Here is a 20,140-nt window from a genome sequence, read left to right as displayed (position 1 = left end):
AACATCACAGTCAGAAATGGCTATAAATTGAAAGATTTCCCAAGGACACGGATCTTTTGTGGGGTTTTTCTATGCTAGCACCATACTTACTGCATGTACACAAATTCAGAGAGAAAGAGAATTGGTCTTGGTATTGTTGAAATGTTCACAAGGCACTTATCTAAATCATTTTTCTTTTGTAGACCTGCCTTTCTCTTGGTCAGTCTCTTTTAATAACTGCACAACAATACCAGGCCATTCTGTAGTCAGCACTCTGTGTTTGAACTCTAAAAGGTGCTCTTCTAAAATGATGGGAGATGAGAAATTGTTCATCTCCTCTCCTGCACCTCTTCTTTATCCTTCTTTGTTTAAAAAATGGGCAGTTTTTGCTTTCCGCTCCTTTCCTCTCGACATTCCTAAATATCTAAAAGAGTGTAATTATTCTGAATCTCTGGAAACCCACATTCTCTTGGTTATGTTTGATGTTTCTTCTCAGAATCATCTGTCTGCCTCTTTGAGCAGCCATATTCATCTGATTCAAAGTGGCCCGTTCATTAGATGCTGTTCAATATCTGTGTCTGAGGTTGTTTCCAAGCCCCGAGAAAAAAAACAAGGACTCATCTGTCTGTTGGCCTGTTAAATATCTATCTCTATTTCATCCCTCCAGCTTTTCGTCCACCTGTCCTTCTGCCTACTTTCATCTGGAGGATGACATGCAGGAGCGAGTGGTCAGTCATCCCTCCTTGCAATTATCCAGTCATCTGATGAGATGTATCTGTGTAGGAGATATTTTGTAAAAGTGTTTGATTAATCGGTGGGCATATGGTCCAAAGGGCGTCATCTAATTGAGTCCAGCTGTGCGTCGGCCTCTCCGTCCTCCAGCTCTCCATCTGTCTACCGATGTCTCGAGGACACGTCGAAGCAGGTGATCATCATGAGGTGGGATTTGCAGAAGTTCACTCGGTTCTCCAGTTTGTCCGTCACTGTCTCCAGAGCCTCCAGATACTCCAGTGAGTCTACTTCGTAGGCCTGTTGTAGCTCAACTGAAAATGGACATACGAGCAGATATAGAGATGACACACTTTGCTCTAACAATGCTCTACGTAATTTGTTTTTGAGTATAAAACCCATTTTAAAGTCTGATGGTATTCTATCTTTTTCTTATTATCAACAAATGACATGAAAAGACAAAAAAACAGTGATTCATTGAAGTCTTCTTTAGTGTATAATCAATTTAAAAATAAGAATTAGAATGAGCCGGCCGCCATGTTTCTGCAGTAGCCCAGAACAGTCAAACTAAACACTGGCTCTAGATAGGGCCATTTGCGTTTTCATGTTTTAGCTTCGGCCACCGTAGTTCTCCTGTACACATTTGGCAAATCCTACACACTCCACCTTTAAATACCTTCTTTTAGACAGCAAATCATATATTTAAGGAATGGATGTGCACAATTGTTCTCTTAACAAACAAAAACAAAGCCTTTGGATGAGTATTACCTACACAATCTGAATATGTTAGTGCTCTTGAATTACAACAGGCAAGAAACCTTACAGCTAATATGCTTGATAACTTATGATATAGCATATCCAGTCAATACTCTCGTAAAAATAATTGTCTAACTTGTTGAGAACATTTAGTGTAGATTACATGATCAGGCACACACACACAAACAAATACACACTCCCTGATGTGTCAGACTCCTACTTACACTCGGTCGTCCATTTGTGCGGCTCCAGCATCAGGTGCTGTTTGGTTTGTTCCAGCTCCTTCTTCAGACACTGGTACTTGGCTCTGACTTCACTGATTCTCTGCTGACGGTGTTCCAACAGACGGAGCTTACCGCTGACATACACCACCTCCTGACACACGGAGAGAGAGAGAGAGAGAGAGAGGCAGATATGGATTTTATTCACCTTTTATTTATCTGGAGGACTCTGTTGTGAAACACATGTGGCTCTCTTTCAGCAGCAGCCTGCTTAACATTCACACAGTTGCATACATTTACACCTCATCGACCCTTCAGTGTGAACACAGCCGAGTGCTTTCGGACACTGAGCTGCTTCACTGGAGCAGTCGGGGGTTAAGTGGCTTTCTTAAGGCCTGCTGTAGGGGAAATCTATATTTCATGGTTTTCTCTCCCACCCTCGCTCCCAAAGCTCACATTGCTCCTTCCTCTGAATGCATAAAGGTTGAAGAGTGGAAACCTAAAAACCTGCGCCATGCATTAATTATTAACGAGTTCATGAGTTTCACAGAAAAACTCTGTATTCTGCTAAATCTGGGTAATTTTTAATAAATTCTTAAATTAAGTAACACAGAGAGAAACGGTAGATTTATTTAAAAGAAAAGCTCACTATTCATACAGAACGTAGTGCTAATGTTGATTCATTCATTTTGTGAAAATCCTTACTTGTTTTTTCTAGTCTCTTTCCACACACGTACAGTAACTCATGTCTATTTCCTCTCGTTCTCCTCCAGCAGCAGTATCCAACAGAAGAACACTTTTTGCTTTTTAGTGTGTCCCACAAGTATTATTCATCAAATCAATTTCTTTGACATCAAGGGCAATATGGCTCCTGCCCTCTGGGCCTCTTTCTCTGCTCTTTGGCTCTCCACGTTCTTTAATTATCTCCACACATCCATCCCTCATTCTCCTTCAGCCTACCACCATACAGTACATTCTCCTCACACACTTTCTCTTTCTTTAACCATTACATGCTTTGTTTGATCCTTTTTTGTTTCCAAATACACTTCCACACTGTCACCCTCTCTTTCTCCCTCTTTCCCCACTGTATGTGAATGAGATTCTTTTACCCGTGGAGATTGGGGAATTTTTCTTTTTCCTTTTTTTCTGTAGCTGCCATATTTGTAATTCTCATATCAAATCCTCCTTTACCTGTGCAGCCGGTGAAAACAACCTGAGGTTAATCTAGACCCATCTGAATATTGACATCCACAATATTGTGGGGAAAGCTGTGGTGTAAAATATATTTTAAGAATGTTCACATTCTACCTGTATTTTATTTAGGATGAATGCACTTGAAGCACTTTACCAACTGAAGATTAAAATCCTAATTGTGTTCCAGTTGGAACTTGTTAAATTGCATCATTATCAATGAAGCATCATGTGGATCAGGTTTGTTTCTCCTTCCTTTTCCTTCAGCCGTGACTCAGCCGCCTCCCTTCTCTCGCTCACCTTGCCCCCTCCTTTGTCTCTCCTCTTCTGCAGTCGCTCGACATCATCTATCTCATACACCTTGATCTCAAAGGTTTCTGTCGTTGCAGTCGCGCCACGGAGGTTTGAGGGCGTTGGGGGACCCAGTGGACCATCTACCCAGCATGCACCTGGGCTGGAGGAGGAGGAGGAAGAGGAGGTGATGGCCTGTTTGGAGGAGCGGTGAGAAGGTGAGGAGGAGGAGGAAGAGTCCAAGGTCAGTGCTGGGATCAGACGACGTCTCTGCAGGCCTGAGAGAAAAAATAAGATCAGGACAAAAAAAGAGTGTTACACACCGCCAGTTTATTATAAAGTTCCTTATCCATTTATTGAGTATTGTTCAATGCTTATTGTAAATCTGTCTTTCTTAAATGTTTCTATAAGTGATGCATTGGAAAAAGTGGTGGATTTCATCAAATTTAAAGGGAAACTCTATCCTTCAACGGACCTGATAGCCATTTCAACCATAAACCAGTGCGCTACACCACTCACACTGCTTTAGCATGGCTTAGCTTGATACTGAACCACACTGAATTTACTGCGCCCAACCAAAAAATAGTCAACTAGCCTACCGTAAATCAACAAATTGACATTTTTACTTTTCAGTTCTAATTAAACAAATGGGATATAACGTCTTAATCAATAACCTTTGAAACTGTTGGTAGGCTGTAGTCTTTGGACAGAGCCAGGCTACCTGTTTCCAGTCTTTATGCTAAGCTAAGCTAACGGCTATATATATATTGAACGGACAGATATAAGAGAGGTATTGATCCTCTTATTTATATGACGGCAAATCAATGTCAAAATCCGCAAACACAAATGAGATCGACACACACGCACGCACATACGTGTGTGTTTGTGTGTGTGTGAAGGTCCCGCGCCTGCAACTCAAACGGTGTTTTTTTAGTGGCAGATTGAAAACCATCTTTATACTGCCACCTAACGACCATGTCGGGAAGGATGTCCGGCCAATCCAAAGACGAGGATTGTAACCAATTCAATTTAGTGACACAATGGTGAGTGGGTCCGCCCACTTACTGTCAAAAAGAAAAAACACGGTGAAAGCTTTACGAGCAGAAGAGCAGTGATAGAAGTCGTGCACCAGCAGACGCTCCTCGCCCTCAAAGCATGGTTTTCTTCTTTCAATTTTGCTCGCGCGAGCAGAGATATTCTGCGCAGAGTGATGTGAAAGCACTGTTTGAGTTGCACGCACGGGACCTCTACATACATGTGCGCGTTGATCTCATTGGTGCTCGTGGATTTTGACATTGACATCTAACTCTGCAAGGAAGCGCATTTTGCAAAATATCAAACTATGCCTTTAATTTAACATGAGGATTACATGGTTTATGGGGTTACAGAGGACCTTTCAAGATGAACACGTAAACAGACAAGCCGTGTATGTGTTAATATATCTATCTACAGCCATACAGTAGATAGAGCACAACTTAAGTGTCCTTGCGCTCAACAGGGAACCCCTATTTGTTCACTCTTTACCATTTGCTTTGCATCAGAGTGAGTCACTCACAGAGGAAAACGGGAAGATAGGGCATCGATATAAAAGCATAATAGTGTAAGCTGAGGAAAGAGATCATGGGTGGTAGAGGAAAGAGAGGGATATGGATGAACAACTGGAGAGAGGCAGAAAGGAAAGGACAAAGGAAAAGTATTGACTGATTGAAAAAGCAGAAAGGGAACTAGAAACGGATAATGAAGTGTGAAGCCAGATAAAAAGTTTAGTCTCTGTTCATGAATCTCACAGATAAGCGCAGCAGGTCACTCTAATCTGCCCACAACGCTAGAATGAACACACACTTTCATACATGCACACATGCTTTGCATAGAAATTGCCAGCCATGTAGGAATGAGAGTTATCTGATTCACTAGGAACTGAGAGATAAAGTGTGACGGAGGAGGGAGAGAGTGGTGATTTTAATAAGGTTGCAGCTGTCTTTTGATCTCATTGTGGCACATGAAGGTCAAGCAGAGACATTAGCTTTTCATTACGTAGTAGGCAACGGATTATCAGAGGACAGAGACAGAATAAGGGTCCGCAGGGGGGTGAAGGTGCAGGGGGAGAGAGTTGGACAAATGTGGGAGAGGAATAGATGAAAAAAGATGAGGAGAGGTAGAGACATGGAATATTATTTTTTTAGATCATTATTGAATCCAATCTAATGGAAATCAAACATGAAGGGAGAGTCAACTGGAGATGTGATTACAATTTCGATCGCACTAACATCTTCACACATTGCTTCAGTCTGTTGCACATCTGTCTGTTGTTACTATTTGTTTTCTGTTTGCCTGAATTTGGACTGAATTGTTGTATCCATCTTGAACATGTGCAACAAACACAGATAATCCTCTCTGTCTTCTTGTGATGGTTTGACAGTGAATGCTTAAAAGTTTGTGGTTTTAAGCAAAATTAGATTAAATCCAGACTTTATGCTGCATGGCAGAAGGCGAGACTGCATGCGCATGTATGGAAAGGGTTACTCCAATTTCAATTATTAATCAGAGACACACCAGGAAGAGCTGCCTCTGTCCAATCTGATTTTATGCACATATCCATCCTCGTGGTTAACCAGTAGAGTGTAATGTGGCGGGCACATTAGCAGCCTCTCTGTGTGCTGTTCTGGTGAATATATATTCATTACAGCCCACACCAGCAGATTCCCTTTACCATTTCACAGATGGGTGGTCAGGGTCACCTTTCCTACCTGCTAACTCCTTCTGCAGCCACAGCTTCGTTCACTTTTCCCTGACCCGTTCTCATTTTGCTTTTTTACAGATGGATTCTCCTTATAAAGGTAGTTCTTGTTGTTTCTGTCAATTCTTAATTTCTTCGCATTTTATTTTGGTTTTAAAAAGCCTTGGCAGTCTTATGATCACATTTTATCAAAGCTTTCACCTCTATAGATTTCATAATACAAAAATTATGTATGCTGCTTTTCAGCTCTAAAAGCTACAGTACGTGTGCATGCTGAAAGTGGGCAAGAAATTAATACATATTGAGAACAGAATAAACTCAATAAGAGTGGTCCTCTTTGCATGTGGCATTGGGAATGTGTTCACTGATTGAGAAGTTAATTAAAAAGTAAGCTGATCCCCAAAATGATAAATGCCTGTCTTGTCATCTTCCATGATACTCTAAAATCCAATTAAATGACAACGTCATATCGGCAATAGTTAGAAAATAGGTTTGATTGTGACCTGTGTTGCTCCTGCTCTTCTTGCTGCTCTTGGAGCTCCGTCTGGAGGAGGTGGTGGCTGAGCTGTGCTCACTGAGGGAGTCCTGGGCGGAGGAGGTACTTCCTGTGTTCTCGCTGCTGTCTCTCAGCATGCTCTCATAGCCACTGCTGCCTCCACTGTGGTAAAACAGGGCTGTTTTCCCCATGGCTGGGGGGAGCTCGCCACTCAGTACGCTGCTGTTTGACGCAGAATGAGATCACAGTTGAAGGTAAAATCAAATGTTTTAACCAGCACAAATTTAGATTTTGACATTTCTGAGGGAAAGTGAGATCATACCTGTTGTCACTAGCATGGCCGCTGCTGCAGCGGTGTGATTTTCTGGGAGCTGTGATCTTGCTGTAGGGTGAGGGCAGCGTTTGGACCACTGCTGTCTTCTCCTCACCCGGACCACCTCCACTACCACCACCACCACTACCACCTCCATTACCACCACCATTACCACCACCACTACCACCACCACTTCCTGATCCGGTTCCTGCTCCAGTTCCTGCTCCAGTTCCTCCTCCACTGAGAACAGGAAAATAGGATAAATTATTACAGATTCATTTTGGAATTAGTTTTAATGCCACTTTGTCTGTGTTAGTTAATAATGCACAATTAAGCAGAGGGAATGAAGACCCCGATGGAGGCAAATTTCGCGACATGCACCATGAACCTTCAGGATTTAGTTATGCATGCTGTTATTGATGATATTCTTACACATGAATGGTCTCTGCACTACTACTGCCACTGGTGCGTCATATTTATTGCCATATAATGAACTCAATTCATATATCATATGTATTTTCTGAATTTTCTTTGTTTAGTATGTCCTACTAAATGCTTGAAATGTAAAATGAAATAAAGTAAAACTGACTAACCTTGCCCCTCCAACTCCTCTTTCCTCAGCTGGATCTGTGCCTCCTCCCTGGGAATGACTCCTGGAACGGGGGCCTGCACTTCCCTGGAGGAGCTCTGAGATTCGACCGTTGACAGCCCGGAGAGGCAGCTTGGCAGCCAGGCTTCCCCCTCGACTGCGGCTCAAAGACTGGGTAGACCAGGATCCAGGGGAAGGTCCCTGCTGCTGCAGAGGGCCCTGGACTGAGCTCTGGGGCTGAGGAAACAGATCAATTGCTTAGGTGGATGTAAGGAGAAACGGAGGCCATGATGACTTGAATTACTTGCATTAAGTCATTGACCAATGTGTTTCTTGTGTAAAACGGAGGACGCAGTCATTGTTTAAACTGTGTGGTTCATCTAGTTTAGTCTGATGAGCTGAATCATGTAGTTTATTGCTGTTAAAAGTGTGTTCATTTACAGTAAAGAAATATTTGTTCCTACCTTTCCATTAGGAGGAAGGCTGGAGCTGCGGCTGGAAGCTTGGCTCAAAGACTTGGTGGAGAAGCTCAGAGTCTTGGTGCTGGATGCAGACAGACTCCTGGCCTTGGGACTGCTGGTCATCAGCAGCTTACTGACTGCTGAGATCTTTGACTGGGTGCTGGTTTTGGCAGGTGACTGTGGAGCGCTGCTTGGACCGGGACTGGCACTGAAACTGGGGCTGCTGATGTTTCCAGTTGGAGAAGATACTGATCCAGCACGGGTGAGGCTGCGCCCAGTACGAGGCATGGTGCTGTCCCCCCTCACTTCTCCTCCTCCTCCCCCTCTCAGGCTACCCCCTCTCTCCAGAGAGAAGCAGTCGTAATGGTGGGAACCACTGTGGGAGCTGTGGACCCGACCCAGAGAATTGGTCCTGTTTGCAAGCTGTTCCAACTTGGCGCTGAAGAGTCTGCTGCTGTCTATGCTCGAGCCTCGTTGTCTGGTGATCTCTGCATCATCTGCCGAGATGCCCAGCAATGACACTCCGTGGCTGGGTTGGTGGAGAAGGCTGGCTGCCCTGTTCCGCTGGTCAAGGCTGGACTTCCGTATCGGTGGCAGAGGTGGGATTCCCCCCTTCTTGTGGGAGAAAAAGCCTAGTTTTACAGTTGATCCTCGGCGGTCAAGTGTGGCTCGAGGACTGCAGGGAGTTGAAGTGGTGACACCGAGATTGCGATACTCGTTTCCATTGTCTAAGCCATCGTGGCGGTTGAGACGGTGCCAGCCGCGGGGAAGACTGGCAGTACGGTGGATATCTGGGCTGTAGATACTCGTCAGATATTCTCCCTGGGCAACAATGGCCACCATCTCACAGCCATCCACCACTTTCTTAAAGGAATCTGGAGACGACACAATCTCACCACCCGAACTAGAGCTGCCATGATCCCCACCTGGTGATGGAAGAATAGCAAATGATAAAGAACATTGACTCATTTTAAGAATCCTGACTATCTTTTACTTTTAAACAACATTTCCCTGTTTCTTACCATCAGGCCCGGACTGTCTACTGGCCAGCTGATTGACCTGAAGTGTCAGTGTTTTAAAAGCAGCTGTAGCTTTCCGAGGTTGAGTCTTATGTTTTTAGATATTGAAAATAAAGACCTGCTCTGTTCTGTCAGGTGGATATACCCCCTCTTACTCAGAGCTACCAGAGTGTCATGATGATCAACAGAAGTCCAGTCAGAAAACCTACCTCTTGAAACCGCAGACATTAGAATGTTTTTTAAGGCACCATTGTTGGGTGGTAAAAGATATATTACTGGCAGAAACGGTAAACATTAAAAATATTTCAACAAAGCGGTTACAGTATACTTGGTCTGTTGTGACTGCGTGGAGATTGGCATGGCCTGGCCTGGTGGTAAGATTCACAGTCTGATTTATTATCCCAGTCCAACCCCACTTACAATCCCTGCAGAAGCTCCGATGGTCTCCGGTCGCAGCTCCCACCGGACTTTTTGAATGCTCCACGTCCCTCTTCTCTGGCTTCACTTCACACACAAGCTCCCTGGACCTCCCCTCCTCCACAACGCGCTTCAACCATGGGTCTTCAAAACTCATCTCACTTGAAATAGAAGCTAGAACCGGTGCATTATATTTGCCTGGGTCTTTCATCAAGCTGGTCTTGGTAGGTGAAGAGAGGATGGTTGGTTCCTGTATAACCATGGGTTTGACACTGATGGTGGTCTTGAAGGGAGAGAGGTTACCAGGTCTTGCCAGAATTTGGATGTTAGTTTTAGCCATGGATGGAGGCAGTTTCCTCAGCTTGTCTTTGGTTGCAGTCGCCTTATTACCCCCGTTTTCTGACAGCACCACCTCTCCTTCTAGACTCCCCCTTCTCGGGCTGCCACCGTTCTCATAAGCACCCAGACCCTCCAATCCGAACGAAAGGCTCTGGTTGGGTTCAGGTTCAGCCAGGGCCTCCCCTTGCTGGCTCTGGGACTGACTGAAGCTGTGGAGAGACTGGTCAGCTTCACTGCCCATGCTCAGATCACTCATCCAGGAGGAGATGGGTGAACCACAGTTAGACATCACTGTGGAAAAGGCTTCACCTTCTATCCGCAGCTTGGCCATGGCAACCTATAACAGGACACAATTCAATTGGGTATGACATCTTAAAATTAAAAAAACAATGATTTACACAATGAACATTGAATTACATAAGATCTAGGCACTGGTCAAGTAGTAAAAGACTGTATTCAAATTATGACAGCTAAAGATTATTTTGTCAAATTAAGTATTATTGAAGATATTAAATACTGTAAATCATATGGTGATTTTAATCCAAACTTTTAATCGAAGGTATACATGTGATTGGTTGATGGACTCACTGAGTCCATCATCCAATCAGATGAGACAGAATTTCTCGCAGGTGACAAGCCGTGTTGTTCTGTATTTGGTTCTGGCTCGAATATGATCATATCAGCCATATGTGTGAACATTTGCTTTAGTTTGGGACACATTTGCACATGCCAAATGATCTTAGTCACCGTAAATGCAACGCGAGTCAGTCACACTAACCTCTGCCATGGCAGCAACATCTGTAACGCCTGAGGTTGTTGCAGGACCTGCAGGCATGTGATAATCCTCCACAGCTCCATCCTCGGCAGTACTAATGAAGCAGGATGCTTGAGAGCCTGAAGCAAGGGCAGTGACGGAGCAACAATGACTTTTGAAGCTGACGATGCTCGTTGGACGACAGGTGAGGCCCTGACTCTCCATAAGAGCTGTAACATCAAGGGTCTCCTCCCCTCCAGAAGCTACAGTGTACACCGGTTCATCCTCCCCAAGTGAGATAGGTCCAACTGCTCCTACAGAAGCTGCTGGTCCTGAGGCTGCAAGTGGAGTGTAAGAACCAGGTTACAACATTTGTGGAAATGTTGTTAGTTTCCTAGCTGTTCATATTCATCCTCATAATTCTCTTTCTTTGTGTATGACTCATATGACCTATTTTTGCATCTCAACCTCCTTTCCTTGTATAAAAATATCAATGTTTTAGTTCAACTCACCATCCCTGTGCGTGTCCAGAGGAATCGGTGGGACGTCATCGTCACAGAGTGTCTCTGCTGATCCCAGGCTGGCAGACAGAGACTGTGCTGGCTCTCGGACTTGTGGGCTCATGCCCACCGGAGGAGTCCTGGACAGCACGGAATCTGTGGAGGATCGACCGCTGTCTGCAGCCAAACTGTCTGCAGAATCAGAAAGACACATTTGGCGTCGTATCTCATTTTGTTTTCCAAGTGCATAATAGAAGGAAATTGGCTTCACACTATGATGCCAATTTGGAACCACTGGCTATTTTACTGATAAACTGTGCTGCGCTGTAGTGACTCAGTATGTGGCTATATTTTAAATGCCTGAAGACATTCATGTAGACTCTGTTATCGACTTTTGGCATACAACAGCAACATTATCTGCCAGAGGGAGATGCGTGTAAGGACTCCCAATAACAGGTTGTTCATACAACATTAAGACATACTAAGCAGCAGCAATACAGTACTCCATTCTAAAGCATAAACATGTAGAAAGAAGCATACTGTCTGAGGTCAACGCGTCTGTGGCCTGTCCGTCTTGAGCCAGAGTGTGTGACGACATGGGGGGCGTTGCCAGCATCACGCACTTCTGGGTGTACACTTTACACCGCTGGGAGGGGGACGACGGAGGCCTGCAGAGGAATACAAGGATCAAACATTATGGAGCCGGTCTTTGGCGCTGCTGCCTTCTTACACATTTAGACTGTCCTTCCTTGCTGATTACGGTTAATATAGTAAAAATACAAATTATTTTTGTCTTGGTGTTTTTTAGACATCTTCCAAATGTTGTTTTCATTCAAACTGAAGTCCAAAGTCAACATTATTGTCCACACACAACACCTTACACCTTACCTGTAGTCTGAGGTTTTGGTCAGGCTGGCGATGCCGAGGCGTGGTGATCCTAAAGTGCGGGCCTTTCCCTCAGTGTTACTGCCCACATTCAGACTCTCACGGCTGTTTAGAGAGACAGTGAAGGAGACATATTCTCAATTACAGTCAGATCCTTTCAAATGGCTAAAAAAAAAAATCACACCAATCATACATAACTCCTCCTGTCCTCACCTGTCATGCAGGCAGCTCCTAGCCCTGTGCAGGGCGTTGGAGGTGATGCTGCTGCTTCCTGTAACACTCCTGGTAACTATGGGGGAACCAGAACTCTGAGCCAGGTTGTGGATCATTGTCTGAGCCAGCTCTGCCTCTTCCACCACCTCCTTGATCTCCTGTAGCTGCTGGTCATTGGTTCTCCTCCTGGAGGTTGCTGCTGCTGAGGAGGAGGACTGCACTGCACCTCCTACAGCACATTCAGAGCCTGTGGGATGTTGGACAGAACAATGTTTTTTAAATCCCAGACACTATAAAATGGGACTTGACTTGATGCGGAGTTACAGAACTACAATTGTAAAACACTTATATACAGCATATTTATTCAATGAATTAACCTGTTTTACTTTCTGTATCCAGCACAGCAGCAGAGCCAGGAGCAGAAGGAGCTGAGGTTGGGACGGCTGAAGATGGACATGGCTCTTGTTTGGCACCTTGTTTGCTTGCTGGAACTTCTTCAAAGGGGAACTTTGCCACCTGAACAAAGGACAGAATGGATGAAAACGAGAAATAGAACAGAGTCCTGTACAAAATACTTTAACAATGAAAAGGTAATGCCTTTTCAAATGCGTTTTTGAAACACAGTTGGAAGCACATGCTTATTGAAAGGCACAGAAAATGGACCCCACTAACGCAAGCTGTGACAGCAAGAAAAAGGTTATGCAGATACTGTACATGCAGACAATACTAAACAGATACAAACAAAACCCTTTTCCCATTTGAATAGATAATGTTTAACCTGTGAAACAACCCATCACATTTAAATACAGCATCTCCTTCTCTTCTCTGCTATATTTAGTTGTTTTTCTTTTAATAATAATAAAAAAAAGAAATGACAGAAAACTCAAATCACCTCCTCGCTGCCATCAATGCAGTCCAGTCTCTCCTGCAGCTCAGCAAAGGTGTTGCATTTCAGGCACTCGGCTCTTTCCTCTGGGACAGGGGCCAACGGCTGCCCAAGCAGTGACTGAGAGGGCAGAGACAGAGGCTGAGAGAGGACACTGGGTTGGTCTTCTGCAGACTGCACCTGTTGGGACAGAAATCATGAGTGAGTTGCTTTGCATCAAATATTATTCAGATTACTGCAGATTGTCTCAACAAAATATTTAAATTACCTTGTTCTGGGCTCCAGCCGCCTGACTTTGACTTTGTGTTTGATGCTGTTCTGACGTTTTACCTCGAAGCAAAGCAGGAATAATTGGTACAAATTCCGGTGGTCCCTCGTTGTCCGTAAGCTCTTTATCCGACACTGCAGCCCCATTCGGACCCACGTAGATCACCGTGTCACATGACTGCTCGCTGCTGGAATATTCGTCAGGGTCGCTGGACAGTCGCAGCAACGGAAGGTCAGAGTCAGTGTCACCTCGGTGATGGAAGGGTCGCAGATGGGTCGGCCGACGCATGCGACCCTCCTCGCAGGAGCTCTCTCCTCCAGAGGAGCTGGAAGTGTATTGCTGAGGAGGGATAGAGACAAGCAAGCAAGAGGCAGAGGTGGTGGTGAGAGAGAATTATTCCCTTTTTAGATTTGCAGAGCATGATTTTTTTTTTTCATTTAATTGACAGTTCACACCAGAGGGAGATGGAATAGAGAGAGAAAAAGATGACATTCACTCGAATCCTGGACATGCAGCTTAGCCAAGTATCAGATGTAAGATAAGAACTTCAATTTAATTTACTTATTCCTATTTCTATCACAAACTGGCACTTTCATGTATCTACTGACTTTATTTATATTTTTAGAGCTCTGAAGCCCTCACCGCTTTTTCTTCAGCCTAACAATTTTGAAATAAGTGAGCATGAAAGGTGAAAGATGAGAGAGGGTGACAGCAGCACATGTGGTGCATGCAGTGACTTTATCTTGAACTCAATATACCGAAAGTTTCAGTTTTGTGAAGCATTAAGGTTTGACTAAAACTCACCACTGTGACTTTAGTTTTCTTCTTTTTCATGCGGAGGACACGGGAAGCAATCTGGATGGTTGAAAGGGTTTCTGAGAAATCTCTGGGTGAGGCAGAGATGTGAGCAATCATGGTGGTCCGGCAGTTCATGTTGCCTAGCGACTCCCTTAGCAACATGGTCAGTTTGCTGTCCCTAGTAACAGACACACGCCGAGATGTGAGCTCTAAATGCACTTTGGAAATGCACACATTTCTCAAACATGTGACAAAAATGGTCGATTTTCTAACAGACAACCACACACGTATGACATTTGACAAAGGATTATTAATAGCTGGGCTTTGTTACAGTCTATGTCATAATGACACTAGGCTAGCATATTCATATCAGCGAAATGAAGATTCAAAAGGCAAAGGTAATTATTGATTATGTCTATTGATCAACGCTGCTTAAACACATGACAGTTTGCTATCCAAGGCCAAAGCTAACACAGTCTTAAAAGAAGCACTCTGGATATTATGTAGCCCAATATTGGGAGATGATCTATCTCCCAGAGAGATTATCCTAGCAGATGGGAAAGTAAAAGTAGGCTGTGTGTTAAAGAAACGACTTTCTCCTGGGTGGGCTACTGCAATCATTCATTGCCTTTTGTGTGTGTGTGTGTGTGTGTGTGTGTGTGTGTGTGTGTGTGTGTGTGTGTGTGTGTGTGTGTGTGTGTGTGTGTGTGTGTGTGTGTGTGTGTCTGTGTGTCTGTGTGTCTGTGTGTGTGTGTGTAGGGAGGCCTGCAGGCTGATGGTGAGTAAAGCTCCACTGTGGCCCAATACCTCACGCTGCTGTCCCCCTTCTCTAAAAACACAGCCTGCAGGCATGTCTCACACACGTATGTGCACAACCTCACATCCTCACAGACACACACACACACGTATGTATACACTCCTATCTTGACCTCCTCTTTCTCGTTCATGCTTCTCTCCTCTCTTTTCTCCTTTCTCAGTTTGCTGCCTCAGGCTTCAACAAACCCTCGTCTCTCTCCCACCTAGATCTTTCTCTACCTCGATATCGCTCCCCGAGATTAATGTAAGTATATTCATGACTCATGAAGTAACCATTTGCATGTTAATGCAAGTGCTGGGGATGTTGAATGAGATCTAACCTCTCAGTCTGTGCTAAATGCATTACCCTTTTATTTTATTTTTTACCAGGGAAGGCTACTGTATGTAGCATGATGCTCTCTTTGATTAAAACTAGCCTATAATGAAAGCAGCTTCTAAATTCATTGTTCACCATTATTAGACACTAATATTGAGCAGCACAAATAAAGAAGCCACATTGCAAACACGCTCACAGACTCCAGACAGAGAGAGACACAGCAAATCAGATGGAAGTGGTTAGATTTTGGACAAGGAGCTTCAGACAGTCCCTGATGAGGAAGGTTTAAGTTTAGTGAACGTGAGCAGAGCCTTTAAATCTACATGAGCAGGAACCGCTGTCCGTCTGCCTGTCACGCTGAGATGCTTCGATTCATGTCTGGACAAGAGCCACAATCTTGATTTTGTGGTCACAGACAACTGTCTGCCCTTTTTAATTGAACTGGGAAGCTATATACACATGACAATGTCTACTAATCAACTGGGATGGAATCACCGGTTACCTAGCAACAGCACTGGAACAGGACTGGGATTATAAGACCAGGATGGGACACTTTCCCAAAGGTTTTGAAGCTCTGGGAGACTGTCACGGCCTTTAACTGTGATGAAAGGATTGGAGCAGATTTCCTGGGCTCAAACTAGATTTATGCACATTTTTAGTTTTGTCATTTCTTCCAATATGTTCACATCACAAGGAAGACTGTTTTTAACTGAGGCTCAGTTTGTCAGTTGTTTAGCTCATTTCTTTAGTCCAGACTGAAATATCTCAGCAACGACTACTGGATGGTTGAAGTGGAAGTTATCCACGATCACCACTGACATCCACGTCAGCTTGTGCTCCAAAGCCTTTGCTCAGTCATTTGTGATTCTGTGGTGACCGTTATGTTGAGGATCCTTGGTTCTAGAGAAGTGGCAGTAACACTGCATACATTTGCTAAACCAGTCCAAATCTCCTGACAATCCGACAACACTCTGAGTCATCAGAGCCAAACCAGACTCAGCACAGCTTTGCTTGCAGCTTCAGTGTTAGGTAGCAGGTTGTTTTGCAATGTAAATGCGAAAGCTTGTGATTTAATTAACCCAGCAAGACGCACAGAGCTACGAAGCCCTTAAGGAGAGTGGAATAGCAAGAGGGAAGGTGGGAAGAAAAGGTAAGATGAGGACATTTACAGTTTGGTCCATCACCTGTACACTGCCTGAGCATGCCAAATGTTGCTACAGCAATTCATATTTTTTCCCTGTTACATGTATTTGTATTCTATTACTGTTTTAGTCTGGCTAAAGTCTCTGACTGGGCTATCTCTCCATTTTTCCTCGCTCTCTCTCCTCTGCTCTCATTGGCAGTCAGTTAACCAGCAAAATGAATTTGATGAATATGTAACAGCAGCTGTTGTTGTTTATAGCATTAAGTCCCCAAATCCTGAAGCAACTTAGGAGATCTCTCGTTTACTTTCCTCTCTTACTCTCCTCACCAAAACATCCTGCTTTCCTCCTCATTTCACCTCTTCACACTTCTTTCTCCAAATTGTTTTCTACCTCAATTTCTTCTCCTTACTTTATTAAAAGCAACTTTGCTCATTTCCTCTCTCCTCTCCTCTCCGCTCCTCTCCTCTCCTTTCCTCACACATACACGTGCACACACCACCTTACTTGTATGGGATGTGCTTGCTCCCGTTGACCAGGGCCAGGATCACGTTGCCGAGGGCAGATAGAGAAAGGCACAGAGGGGCCGAACTGGGCAAAGAATTCTCCCTGCTTTTCACACCTCCTCCTGCTCCTCCTCCTGCTCCTCCTCCTCCTCCTCCTCCTCCTCCTCCTCCTCCTCCAAGTACTTTGAGATCACAACTGCCCAGGTCCAGCAGGTGGAGGCGACTGCGTCCTCCTGACACTTGCAAAGTGAGAAAATGTGTCAAAAATGGGGGAGGAAAGACGGAGGAGGGTAAGGGGTACGGATACAAAACTAAAGTATATATACCATTAAAAAAAAAAGTCTGTGGTGGTATTTTTAGGAGTGTAGACCAGTTTGAAAGTGTACAACTATTGAATGTACCCCTCAATATATCACAGGAATGTGTACTAACATGACCAATGGTTGTAGCTTGTGTTTGTTTCCTGAATTATGTAGTTATATAATTGATACAGTGACAAATTAATTAAAAGAACGTATGTAAACATAACTGAAGACATGTTGTGTTCCCACATTAGTGGTTTACGTCATCCTCAAATATCCTCATTGTCTGCATGTGATATATACACATGTGTGATGTGAATCAATCTGAAGAAATAATCTATTTCAGGATCATACAGCCTGTGACAGGTATGCGCATTATTTATAGTGACTATAAATAAATACATTGATCTGTCAATCATTGTTGTGTACACACACCAAATTATACTTACTTCCTCCTTTGCCTGTCTTTTCCATGCGGTACTGGTATATGTGTAACGTAAACAGCATGTGTGAGTTTCTGTGTTCTTCTTCGGTGGTGTTGGGGCGTTGGCTACTGTGGCGAGCTGCTATGGCTGCATCCAGAAACCAGGCTGCCTTCTCTGGGGTCGGAGCACGCAGTTCAGACTGGTTCTGGAGCTGGAAGATGTGTGGGAGGAGGAAGGTTGTGTGAATATATAAAAGGAGCCAGACAAGAGGTACAATTCAATCTTAGCTAAAGCTCGATTTACCTTCCAAGAAACACAGATAATACTGATACACTGATTGATTGGCATATTCAAATAAAACATTTTCTAATTTGTCTGCAGGTATTGGGGACAGAGATAGAGAGAATGCAGAGGTGAGAATGAGAGACGGACGTGTGTGTGTGTGTGTGTGTGTGTGTGTAGGTGTGTGTGTGTGTGTGTGTGTGTGTGTGTGTGTGTGTGTGTGTGTGTGTGTGTGTGTGTGGTACTGCGGATATCATTACCGATGAGATTATGTCAGATTAGTTAAGGATTACACAGCTGTTCTTGTATCAGACCCTATAATCCTATAAAACATAAAACTGCAGCTCAACACACACACACACAGTTCAGCTTCTGTCACTCAGTTGTTTTTGGCGCTCTTCTACATACACACATTCAGACTGCTATGTAGTTACTAACCTAAAATGAATGACAATGACATTAGTCATAATGGTAATTAGATTTAGTGCCATGTAAGTAGCCCTTTGTTGTCTGAGTCACGCTCATCAAAGTGGATGAGTGAATTTACTGATCGCAATCAGTAAATTCAAAAATGTCACCTAAAGCATAACTGATTTAAGAAAAAGCTTGAATATATCGAACGATATAAATCTTTTGTAGTTTTTCCATTTTTGAGTCTTTTGCACTTGTTCTTCTTTGATTCCGTCAGAGTGTATTTTTAGTAACGCAGCTATTTCTGGACCTGGTGTTTTAAAAGATGCCTGGTTTATTTAGACACCAATAGCATACTAAAGCTCTCATATTGTATCTGCTGCTCTAAGGTGAGTGTCAGGATTAAATGTACAGAGTACACGTTGCATAAATGAATGCTACCGTCAGCTGCAGTATGTTTAAATGCGTGCATGTTTTTTTGCGTGTGTGTCTGTAAATTACCTGCATGCCACAGATGGGGTCCTCAAAAAGGTAGACTCCAGGTGACTGTCCATCCTGTCCATCCTGTAAGCTGCCGGTGGCGACTTCAGACAGCAAGTCTTTAAGGTTCTCCTCTTTCCCCCAAACCTACACGCACACACACACACACACACACACTAGTTGACTAGAAGAAGACATCACTTTGTCTTTTATATTCTGACAAAATCCTTTCCCAAATTGATTTTGACTAATTGTGGTCAAAGCATTTTTATAGTGAGAGTCCAGTCTTTATTAAAACCTTGTCAGAGAGAAGTCATTACTGCAAGTCAAGAGTTATAAATATAACATTTAGGCAACTGTTGTCTGATATGACACTGCCAGCACCCCAGCTACTGCCACTACAACTTAGAAAAAAAACTGTTAGTAACCTCCTTTCCCAAATGTCTGTATCAGTAATGGCACCTGTGAAACTCTGCAAGCAATGTCGGAAATTGAGGTCTCGCCAGTAACACTGACCTCGACTGCAGAGACACGGACAGAGAAGCGTGCTCCTGTTTTCTCCTTCCTCTCATTGATGAGTTTAAACAACCAGGAGATGGCACAGGGGATTATACCCAGAGTCTGGAGAGAGTCATCACGGCCAATCATGGTGTAGGATTTACCTGGAAGAGACGGACAGAAAAACGAAATAGGGGAAGGATGAATGGAAAAAAGATGGATTTATCAAAAAGAACATCATCAAAAGAGACTTCCAGGGAGAAAGGTGCTTTGTACGAATAGATGTGTGTCTGTTTGAGTGCCTGAACATGCATGTGCACACGGGGCCTCCAGATCTGTCCCTTTGAGCAGCAACCCCCCCCCCCCCCCCACACACACACACACACACACCTGCTCTGACTCTCAGGATTTGGAGATCAAACACACACGTAAACAAAGCCATATGTCCCACCTAACAATCAAACCGACACAACCATTTACACATAACAGAGGACATCAACAGCCTGAATCGTGTGATGCAGGGTAGAGAAACAAATGTGCTCAGATTTGTTCAGAGACAGCGTGGTGGGTCGGTTGTCCGCTACATTGTAATTTGACATTGTTCACCCTAAATGTCTCCTGGAGCAATTAAACTTACTGTCAAAACAAAGATGCATTTCATGATTTGTCACAAAAATGTTTGGAGAACTAGTGAAGAAAGTAGAAAACATGATCAACAAAAAGGTTTGTACCATCGTATTGTTTATACGGTGTTGAATGAAATCCTTTTTAAGTTCACTAAAGCACAATGTCAGACTCCTCTAGATAAAACCTCAAAATGATGTTAATGAAATGTTAAAGAATGCATTCAATTCAGCTATCAGCTGAATGTAGTACCACTACATAACCACAAAGCACCTCCTTTCTCGTGTTTGCCTTTCAGGACTGTGTATAAGTGAGAGAGCCATGAATTACACATCGACGTGAGTATATGTGTTTCCTTCTGTTCTGTGTACCACAGGCTATCAATACACGGTCAGCTGGCTGACTGTTTCACTGACTAACGCTGCAACATAGTGACTCTTCGCTACAGGGGGATGAAGCAGTGTGTGTGTCCATGTCTGTGAAGATGATGTATATT

At 43.8% G+C, this 20,140-nt stretch overlaps 1 protein-coding gene across 1 annotated transcript in view; it reads right to left on the bottom strand.

The window, feature by feature from the left end:
• Positions 1–873: 873 nt before the first annotated feature.
• Positions 874–20,140, bottom strand: part of kif26ba (kinesin family member 26Ba) — a gene marked incomplete at both ends in the record, with an annotated part of 78,961 nt that continues 59,694 nt past the window's right edge. Inside the window, 21 exons of the mRNA XM_079166505.1 lie at positions 874–1,022; positions 1,689–1,839; positions 3,177–3,445; positions 6,408–6,622; positions 6,723–6,893; positions 7,307–7,539; positions 7,767–8,689; positions 9,203–9,875; positions 10,317–10,630; positions 10,805–10,984; positions 11,333–11,460; positions 11,681–11,782; positions 11,891–12,137; positions 12,268–12,406; positions 12,783–12,956; positions 13,045–13,383; positions 13,849–14,020; positions 16,624–16,861; positions 17,374–17,560; positions 18,544–18,669; positions 19,039–19,184. Of these exons, the coding sequence (XP_079022631.1) occupies positions 874–1,022; positions 1,689–1,839; positions 3,177–3,445; positions 6,408–6,622; positions 6,723–6,893; positions 7,307–7,539; positions 7,767–8,689; positions 9,203–9,875; positions 10,317–10,630; positions 10,805–10,984; positions 11,333–11,460; positions 11,681–11,782; positions 11,891–12,137; positions 12,268–12,406; positions 12,783–12,956; positions 13,045–13,383; positions 13,849–14,020; positions 16,624–16,861; positions 17,374–17,560; positions 18,544–18,669; positions 19,039–19,184 (5,276 nt within the window). The remainder of the gene's footprint in view (positions 1,023–1,688; positions 1,840–3,176; positions 3,446–6,407; positions 6,623–6,722; positions 6,894–7,306; positions 7,540–7,766; positions 8,690–9,202; positions 9,876–10,316; positions 10,631–10,804; positions 10,985–11,332; positions 11,461–11,680; positions 11,783–11,890; positions 12,138–12,267; positions 12,407–12,782; positions 12,957–13,044; positions 13,384–13,848; positions 14,021–16,623; positions 16,862–17,373; positions 17,561–18,543; positions 18,670–19,038; positions 19,185–20,140) is intronic.

Source organism: Pholis gunnellus (genome assembly GCF_910591455.1).
Source record: "Pholis gunnellus genome assembly, chromosome: 1".
Classification (NCBI taxonomy): Eukaryota; Metazoa; Chordata; class Actinopteri; order Perciformes; family Pholidae; genus Pholis; species Pholis gunnellus.
Note: the sequence above shows the minus strand (reverse complement) of the source record. Positions and strands in the feature narration are given on the sequence as shown.